The 10,264-nt window shown below is 33.7% G+C and overlaps 1 protein-coding gene across 2 annotated transcripts; it reads left to right on the forward strand.

Moving 5' to 3' along the window:
- Positions 1–384: 384 nt before the first annotated feature.
- Positions 385–9,276, forward strand: LOC132057222 (glutathione S-transferase L3-like). Of its 2 annotated transcripts, none has more exons than XM_059449713.1 (10): positions 385–576; positions 1,659–1,730; positions 1,855–1,915; positions 7,110–7,196; positions 7,535–7,633; positions 7,720–7,822; positions 7,912–7,991; positions 8,124–8,231; positions 8,832–8,915; positions 9,009–9,276. In XM_059449713.1, exons 1-10 carry the CDS (start codon positions 566–568, stop codon positions 9,015–9,017), a joined length of 714 nt encoding a protein of 237 aa, XP_059305696.1. In that variant the 5' UTR covers positions 385–565; the 3' UTR covers positions 9,018–9,276. The 2 variants fall into 2 exon arrangements, with proteins under 2 accessions (XP_059305696.1, XP_059305695.1); XM_059449712.1 differs by having other exon boundaries at positions 387–576; positions 1,656–1,730.
- Positions 9,277–10,264: the final 988 nt, after the last annotated feature.

Consider the following 10,264-nt stretch of genomic DNA (forward strand, 5'->3'; position numbering starts at 1 on the left):
AAATTAATTTTACATATTTAGTAATTACTTAAAAAGAGCTATAAATTATCATAATTAATAATTTAAAATATTTAAAAGACATATAAAAAAATTACTGTCAAAGAACAACTCATTTGACTTTCAAAAAATAAAAAGTGTCAAACAAATTAAGAGCGGGATATTAATTAGTAAGAAATAGTACCTTGTTTCTACAAAAAAATTGTCATCATTGTTACGCGAGTAATGACATAAGCCTATTCGATAACTCTCAAAGATCCTCTTCGTTGCACTCATCCTCACCGTTCATTTCCAATTACCAGAAACCTTCATACGTATCAGTCGCCAATGAAGCTCATCCTCATTTCTCTTATCATAGACCTTTAGACACATTAAAACTCCTCCATATTCTCGTAAGTTGTTTCGTCACTGCTCTGCTCACACAGTATTCTCATATCCTATATTGTTCTTTTCCACAAATTCTCGTATCCTATATAAAGCTCTCAAATTCCAATTCTCAATTTCTAATACTCATCAATTTACATTACACTTCCAGTATATTTCGTTCATAGCAGAAAAATTAGCATCAATGGCTGCCACGTAAGTCGTAATTACCTTCCTATATTTTATCATCACCTGTGTTTAATTAATTTGTTCCAAATAGTTAATTAAAAACAATCAGGAGAGTTAGGTCCAAGGTTCTTTTTTTTTTTGAAATATTGCCTAATATTAAATTGATCACGTTTTAGATGTCCACCCAGGGCATGAGTGATTTAAGGGAGTTACGCTTAAGGTTTTAAAAGGACTTATATTTATATATTAAGTAGTGATTAAAAAAAGTTGTCACAAAAAGTAATTGGCGATACATTACCTAACCCTATGTTAGGATGGTCCTTACAATATCTTATCGTATTGTATTATAATGTATTAATGAATATAATATTTGGAAGACCTGCAAGGGTGGCTCAGTTGGTTGAGCATGGGCTTTCATAATAGATGTCTCAAATTCGAAACCCCTTATCTACGACAGCAGGAGATTTACCTTCTGGGTTGAGCTCGTCGCACGAGGCTTGCCTAGTGTGGTTACCTCTCCTCTGTGGTTTGCAAGCTATTGCACAGGAGCTGGGTTTATCCTGTGCGCCCGCGAAGAATAGAGACTGCGGGTTCCCATGTCATTAAAAAAAAAAAAAGAATACAATATTTGGATAGATATCATTTGTTGTGGTTTAATGTTACTAAATGAAATTAGTAATCACGCCAAAATCACCAAATTCGTGAATATAAAAATTAAACTTTTTTTATTATATAATCACGAAATTATAACAGATTTACAACACCATAAAATATAATATAATTTAAGAACAACGAAACTAATACAATAATGAACCACGGGAAACAATCATCCAAAGAGGGGGTAAAGGTTTTGCCTAGTTAGAGGTGGTGCTAAGTTCAACTGAAGGGTTCAGTTTAATCTCCTTCGTTAATCATTAGTATTATCTTTTTTCAATAATCCGTGTCCGAGCTAACTAATGTTATTAGTTTCATGGAGTATCTACTATCTCCCACAGCACAAATATTTTGGATTCAGTGATGGTTGTATATGTATGTTGTATGTGAGTTAGATTTTTTCAGCTTGCTATTGATATGGATGTTGATGGGGTTATTCTTTTATTTTACAGAAGTGTACAAGAAGTTCTACCAGCAGCTCTTGATTCTACTTCCCAACCCCCGTCTCTCTTCGATGGAACTACCAGGTTTTATTACCTTTCTTTTAATTTCTTTATTGTCTGGCTTAAGAAAAATGTATTCTTTGTCGATGTTACGTTGTTATTTATCTGAGGTGAAGATTGTGATCTGAGTTTATTGTCTTCTCTGAAGGTTGTACATCAATTATCAGTGCCCCTTTGCTCAGCGTGCCTGGATTACCAGGAATGCTAAGGTTCGCCTTTTTACTACTGGTTCTTAATCCGGCTAAGTATTGGTTTATGTTCGATTTTGCCCTTTCTAAATTTAGTGCTCATTTGGTTGCACTATTAAGATGTTATATACATGCACCAAACTCCACATTTGTAATATAATGCTCGGTTACCTTCAGCGTTGTATAATATATTGTTTAGTTAAGCATTTTCGTTGCCTGCTTGACTAATACATGCATAAGTTATGCAAGAATCTATTCCTAATTTTATCGGGGGGATAGAAGTTAACATAAGAATCCCTACATAACTTGTCTCTAAACCAAACAACTCCCTATGTACTGCTTCATTCTGTCTAATATGAATATTGTCTAGTATTAATATTGGACCTGTGCTTAACACTCTGTTTGGAACGTTGTTACCCATTGTTTCATAATGTCTTGTATTGTACTGTATTGTATTATCTTGTCTTCGTTTTGTAGATACAATGTTTGGATAGACTGTATCGTTCTTCTTTGTGTAATAACATATTTTTTGTTTGGATTGAATGTATCGTACTGTATTTTAATTGGTAAGTTTACTAAAATACCCTAAACTATAAGTTAAGTGCATGTAAATTGTGCAATAGGATAATATCAGACCATTAACAAACACTTAAAATTGAAGAAGACACGAACTCACCATTATAATTGTTGAACCAACAGAACCTCAATTCCATTTTCCAAAGTTTAATAATTCAGGGTATTAGGACATATCCAAACTGGTAGATCTTAAATATTGTTGGTGAGGCAACAAAAGCAGCAGGGGGATCCAATGGAGAAGATTATCAAACACCAATAATGATTAAAAGCATGAATCTTAGACACAAACAAATTCAGATTTCAAATTCAATCCTAAATAGTTAAGAAACGTCATTAACCACTCAAAATCTTTAAAATTTCACTGGTATAGAAAGTTTGAAGACACCCCACAAACGATTTTCTCACGATGCCTATATTTTTCATATAATCCATAGCTTAAAATGCATAACGAAATAATTGTCAATAACGAAGTATTCATGCGGTCCACAAAATCATAAATACTTAAAATTTAAATAAAATTATTCTAAACTTAATCTTCGGGTGACATCATGGTCAATAAAAGAATCTTGCGGTCTTCCTGTGGACATCCCATCAGTGTGCGACACATATCTGCGTTTTTACAAAGAACTATATAAGCCTTATTGCTCATGTGACGTTCCAAATTCATCTCCTTTACCATTTGCCATATCTCGTTCGCAGGAATAGGAGGCATAGTTGAAAGTCGGTTAATTGCATGAGCCAAATTGTCCATCCCACCTCTCAACATGTCAGCCATTCCGTCAAGATGATCATGTTTAGACTTTTTATTTCTGGTAGGAGTCGGTGTCTCTAGATAGCTATTCGATGTAGGTTCACCATTAGTTGGTTGATTCTGCTTATCCTGCCCATGTTCCTCGGTGTTTTCCAACGAGGCAGCATTCACTGAAATCATCTCATCTACCTCATCAATAGTCAACGAACTAGTACTTGATCTTTTCAAATTTTTACGAGCACCTCTTTTTAACATATCTGGTCCAGTCTCAGCATGCTTTCCAGTAGCTCGATCCTTTCCATGCAGTATTATTAGCTTATCATAATTTCTAATTGACATGGTCCTCAGCTCAGCAGCTGCCGGCTTAGCCTATATATAAAAAATAGAATACAACTGAAGAAAATGATATGAACATTATCATATGAAAATAAGAACAAAACTAATAAACTAGTAATGCATGAATTTACACAATTAACTGTCCCATACTTCAGGTTCGACATCCCACATATTTGTTATGGGATCCCATGAAAACCCGCTCATCCCCATTTGAAATGTGTCATAGCATTTGGCAAATTTAGTTTTAATTACTCTCATTCGGTTGTGAATTTTCTCCTTGTTAATAAATTTATCAGGAAATTTTGATCGTAGCTCCTTCAATATGTTGTCTAGTGCGTGTGTAGTGAAAGTTCCACCAATTCTATTCCCACGTGTTTGCTCGTTACAGAATGCATCAATTAATGTGTCATCCATAGCATTTGACCAAACACATAAAGAGTTATCTCGAAACATTTGTATCGCTTGAGGTGGATGCCTTTGACTTTTTCGACATGTTGACAACTACGGAATTAAGATAAATTTTCATAAGACATAATTAAAGAAAACATCATCACACATAGTTATTGATAAGTGTTATAAGATAAAGTAAAATGCACGACACAAAATGTTTATAAATCAAATAATAGCATCACAAAATTACATTCAAATGATATCAAATGAATAATAGTGACACAAAAGTTCATTTGAATTTTTATCTAATAAAATTAATCTTGGTAATTAATCCACATAGCAGTGCTATGTTATCTCAAATCAATTCCCCTCTTCTATATTCCTCGATGCTCTCCCTAGGATGATTTGGAAGTTCTTCATGCACATCATTATCATTCATAAGCTCTGCATCAACTTGAGCAAGTAACTCATCATTTGGATCTACACCTCTTAAGTAGTTGTGCAAAATACAACATGCAAAGATAATAAGCTTTTGGGTGTCAATACCATATGAGGACTCCGTTGAACTAGAAATTATAGGAAATCTCTTTTTAAGAACTCCAAATGCTCGTTCGATAGCATTACGCAAAGAAGCGTGTCGCAAATTAAATAATTCACGAGCATTTCGAGGTGGATTTCTTGAATACTCTTTCAAGTGATATCGCTCCCCCGATAAGGTGTAATAAGCCCACTTCTTAACATGAGTCCAATATCAACAAGGTAGTATTTTCCTAAACATAAATAAATAAAAGATTCAATTATTTGTTCATCACGTATATCTATGTCTAGACAAATTTATATAACGTTTACCTTCTGGAATTTTTAATGGGTCTTGTCTATTTAGTGCTTCTTTCATAATTCTTGAATCGATCTTGTACCTTCCACCCAAACACACATATGTGAACTTTAAATCAAATGAGCATACGACTAATACATTCTGTGTTGGATAATCTTTCCTCCCACGGTATTTTGGTGCTTCACTTTGTGAAACTTTAACACGTACGTGTGTTCCATCAATTGCACCAATACAATCCTGATATTATAATAATCAATGAACATGCAAACAATCTTGACATTGCTAAAGTTTGAGTAAAATTATAACTCTGTTCACCTTAAAATATGGGTAGAATCTTTGGTTGCTGGCAATTTCAGAAGGAACTTGGGATCCATCAGGTTGTTTAATAAATATTTCATATAGCCCCAATATAGCTCGTAGGACAACATGAAAATGACGACTGACCGACTTCCCTGATCGTCGAAAGATGAAAGATAGTTTGCGATTTGTCACATTATGTGCTAATAGGTAAAGTGTTTTTCGCAACTTTGTTCTTCAACGTAGCTCGAAGTGTTGGTCTAAGACCTCCATCTCTAACTAACATCTCACAGAGACCGGTAAAAGCTTGGGGTCATTCTTAAAATATTACGACAAAGTTCTGAAGAAAATAGATGACTCAATAGTTCATCTCTAACTTGCTCTCTTTCAAGGCGTATGGCATGTGTGATCGTATGTCGATCATTTTCAATTTCACGTGCATAATTCCAAAACCAAATAAATGCTAAGAGAGCAGCATATGATGCTAAAGAGCTCACTTGTCCCAATATTTGCCTATTATCTTGATTATTCTGATCAGCCATCTATAATAAAATTAAGTGAGATGCATCAACTAATTAAACTACGTAAGATGCTAAAATAAATATGAATATAAACATGTGTTACAGAAAATGCCTTTATTCGAGGAGGCAACAACATGTTCATAGAAATCATGTACTCTAGCTTATCGTTTTGGTTTTTATCAGTTTTTTCAGTTATTTGGGTTTTTCGATTTTTTTCGGTTTTTAAAAAGAAACACATTGTTCACATAGATGAACAATGAACAAGCGCATCAACAAGTAAAATTTCAGATTGGCATTTAATTCAACATGAATAATATGAGAAATTTCCACAAAGTAAACCAAAGATTCACATATAGGTGTATTACACAATTCTAGAGTCATGGTTTAACAGAAGCATGGGAAAGAACAGCAAATAAACAAAATATTCTATGCAAAAAAATAAAACAAGAAAGCAAGCAAATTAATGAAATTATGGCAGAGTCCTGAGCAAAAAGCAAACATATGGCAGAATGGAATAAGTAGAATGGAATTAGCTTACCTGTAACTTTGAAACTATGGCACAGAGTCCTGAGCAAAAAGCAAACATATAAAATTAAAAGAAGGAAGAAGAAACAGGGAGCAGGACACAATAAAGAAAAAAAGTAGAAGGAGATAAAAGAAGGAAGAAGACGTATAGGGAGCAGATAAACAGAAGGAAGAAGACGTAGGGAGCCAAACCTAGAAGGAGACGAGTTACGTAGAAGTAGTAGGGTATAGGATTTTTGGGTGGAGTTAAATAATATAAGGTAAAGGGTAAATAGGATTATGAAATATTAAGTAAGGACATAATTAGAAAAAGAAATTAGGTAACAATGGGATAACACCAAATCGGTTGTTACATAAAATGGGGGCTTTTCATTGTTACGTAACGACGAGAATTTAACAATACGATACAATACATTTTAAATAACAATCAAAACAAACATTGTTTTTGTGGTAACAATACAATACAATACAATGGGTAACAATGTTCCAAACAGAGTATAAGTGTTATCCAGCTAGTGCCGGGCTTGGGGTAAAATGGCAAATATTTTATGCATCTTGCACTTGGACGCATTTAAACCGGTGACCTAAAGGTCACCAAAGAAACAACTTTACTCTTGTGTCAAGACTCACTCTTCATGCTATTACATTGAAATTATGTTTTCCCGACTCCTTGATCCAAGGGTAAATTGATAGGTTCAGCATTTAAGGTTCTTAGCATTGAACTTATTATACTCTTAAAATTATGGGTTTAGATATTAATACGTGTTAAAACTTTAATTATTTTCACATACATATCCATGTTTGGTGTAAAAATTATGGGGTTAAAAAAGGAGTGCTCTTTGGAAATGTTGATCTGATTGATGCCTTTTATTATTCCAAATTGGAACTAATATATATCCATCTTGAAAAATTTCAGTTGATGTGTTCTTATACATGGCAATTGACCTGATACCTAGATAAATTCTCAAACATTTTGACTTACAGGGTTTGCAAGACAAGATCAAGTTAGTTCCAATTGATCTTCAGAACAGGCCTGCTTGGTACAAGGAAAAAGTTTACGCCCCAAATAAGGTAGTTCTTCCACACAAACAACATTCATTTTCACTCGCCCAATTCACTTAAGCACACCAAGCGAAATCTTGAGCTAAGATTTTGACATAAGCATTTGGCCTCGTTAAACTGTATGAAAACTATTGAAGAAAAAGTACATGAATTTTTGGGAAAGGTTCGCTGTTCCTTTTCGAATTCAGTGATTATTGACTGAGCCAGTGCATAATTGCTCTAGTTTTATCTATCCTCCAATTGGCACATAAGCATTTATAGTAGGACTTTGACGCAAATGAAAGTTTAAATTTTCATGAGAGCATTTTCTTTTGCTTCTTGCAATTTATTTATTCTACCCCTTGCAGGTTCCCTCGTTAGAGCACGACAACAAAGTGATCGGAGAGAGTTTGGATCTGATTAAATATATTGATAGTAACTTTGAAGGACCATCACTTTTACCGGATGTAAGCTGCAAAAGTTCATTCTTTGCCTGTCTGTCTAGGAAAATCATAAGTTGTAAATTGATAAAAATTATTGCAAATTGCTGCAGGATCCTGAAAAACGGAAATTTACTGAAGAATTGATAGCTTATAGTGATACGTTTGTCCCAGAAGTATACGGATCATTCAAAAGAGATGCACAGACACTGGCTGGTGAGTTTTGAGCTTTTCTTCTTTGAAACTCCATTATGTTTTTTTTTTTTAAATATTTCTCATGTAAACGGTATTCACACTTGTACCAGGAGCACAATTTGATTACCTAGAAAAGGCTCTCCACAAATTTGATGATGGTCCTTTCTTCCTTGGTCATGAATTCAGTCAGGTCATTACTTTTTTTGTTTTGTTTGCCAAAAAACATACTCGAGAACGAGTACAGAGCAGTGTGGATGCATTTTCTTTTCCCAAATTTGAAATTTCATATTAGTGTGCTGAAATGGAAACTCCATTGCGCTAGGTTGACATAGCATATGTTCCGTTCATCGAAAGGTTCCAAATTTTCTTGAAAGAGGTGTTTAACTACGACATCACATCTGGGAGGCCAAAACTAGCCAAATGGATCGAGGTATGATTATATACAGAGTATTAATCTTCATACTGTGTATGTCGTTGGTGTTGTACAGAGTTTTAATCTTAAACAAAATTTTACTTGTATGAAAAGTTGTATCATGGAATGTTCATTTGTAAAGCGTAGAGGCAAATGCTAGAAATTGTTAAGAAAGAATGGCTTTTCTTTCTTTTGGTGATAGGTTAAACTACAAGGCTACAAGTGGTAGGTGCATTAGATAGATAATATTATAATCAAGTGTAAAGATGTAACTAAAACTCCCAATATCTGTGATGAAGTGTTAAGAAAAGCTACCTTTTGTTCTTTTGGTAATAGGTTAAACTTCAAGGCTAGCTGATTGGTGCCTTAGATAAATAGAATTATAATTTCGTGTGTAATTCTGTTTTATAATGTGTAGAACCCTTGAAGCAACTGTAAAGTTGTTTTTGTGTGCTTTATAGATAAAAGGTTTGAACTGTCAATTACTGTGTGTCATGGTAGGCTGCTTACATTTCAGCCCTCGGGCTGCAGTCCTTAATAATCCCGAACCCTGCGTGAACGAGGGATACTTCGTGGACAGAGCTGACTTCTTAATTTTGTTTTATAAACATTTCGCAGGAAGTGAACAAGCTTGATTGTTACAAGCAGACAAAGGTCCTGGATCCGAAGAAACTGGTTGAATACTACAAGAATCGGTTTCTGGTACCTGTTTTATAATAGAACACGATTTCTTTTGCTTTTTTTGGTTTGAGAATTGTTATATATAGCTGTTGACATTTCACTATATTTTTATAGCAGGCCTAAAACCTGAAGAAAGCATGATCAGACATTGGTGAAAATCATATAGGCTGGCGCTTTTAGTTCCAAACATGTCATGGAGTTGTATAATGTTATGCATCAGTGATAATTAATAAAGTGGTTATGTGTTGTTCTTTATCAGTAGTATTTGGATTGTATTTTTCTGCTAGAGACTTGGATTATCATAGATATCAGTTTCCTATATTGGAAGTCTTGTTGCCTGTAATTTCATGAATGGTCGTTTAACTTTTATTTTGTTGCATCTTTACTAAACTACTTTTTATAACACAAAAAAAAAAAAAATAATAATAAATAAATTCAGTCAAATTTGTACTCACTCCATCAATTACCAAGCCAGATCTGGGTGTATTATAAGGATTTGCCTTTTCTATTGATATCTGCGGATCGTTTGGATAAAAAAACAATCAATTAATAGATGTAGATTTCGGATCTATGGATAGGGATATTTTCAAAAGTTGCAGAGAAAAAGATATTACGGAAATTCAGTAAATTTTTCTATATCAAAAGATTGTTCAATTTCGCCTAATTTTTCTATAGCGGCTGATGTAGTGATGTACAAGAGCATTGGGAACAAGATATTTGACAAAAGAATCGCTTTATTATGAATGTCATTCTACTTAACATAAGAAAAAAGAAAATTTCGATAATAAAAGATGTCCATTAGGAGTATTAGTTAAATTAACCTCAAAACTTTTAGAGCAAAAATGAAGTTTTCGAACTTGTTTTAATTTCAAGAAAAATGATTTTTAATGTATAATGGTTGGACTTCTTTTTAGGGCGTGTTGGGGGGGGGGGGGTGTTGGTGCAGGCGGAGGGGGGACCTTAGAAAGATGTCAAAAAAGAAGAAAAAAACACAGTCCAACCCTTACACATTAAGAATCACCTTTTTTGAAATAAAAAGAAGGATTGGACTGTTTTGCTCTTTGATATATACCACTTAATTTAAGGTGAGTCTATAGATCCTTTAAGTACAGTTTTTCTTTTTCATTTCTCTTTTTTTTTTTTTTTTTTTGTTTTGTTTTTGTTTTTCTTATGATCATGCGTTGCTGTAATTAATAGCGGAGATAAAGGTACCAAGTCCCTTTTTTTTTTTTTTTTTTTTTTTTTTTGGGAGAAAACAAGAGTTTTGATCAAACAATTTTAAATAACATTAAGACGATTCAAACGATTGGAAAAAACACTAGGTTTTTACTAGTCATTCGGGGGAGGTTCAAATTCTCTACTTATATTGA

The sequence above is a fragment of the Lycium ferocissimum genome, chromosome 5 (genome assembly GCF_029784015.1).
Source record: "Lycium ferocissimum isolate CSIRO_LF1 chromosome 5, AGI_CSIRO_Lferr_CH_V1, whole genome shotgun sequence".
Classification (NCBI taxonomy): domain Eukaryota; kingdom Viridiplantae; phylum Streptophyta; class Magnoliopsida; order Solanales; family Solanaceae; genus Lycium; species Lycium ferocissimum.

What these genes read in the sequence shown, in the direction of transcription:
- LOC132057222 (XM_059449712.1), top strand. An exon ending in CTCTTCGATGGAACTACCAG is followed by an intron (nt 1,731 to 1,854) that starts GTTTTATTACCT and finishes TCTTCTCTGAAG; the next exon opens with GTTGTACATCAATTATCAGT. An exon ending in AAGTTTACGCCCCAAATAAG is followed by an intron (nt 7,197 to 7,534) that starts GTAGTTCTTCCA and finishes TACCCCTTGCAG; the next exon opens with GTTCCCTCGTTAGAGCACGA.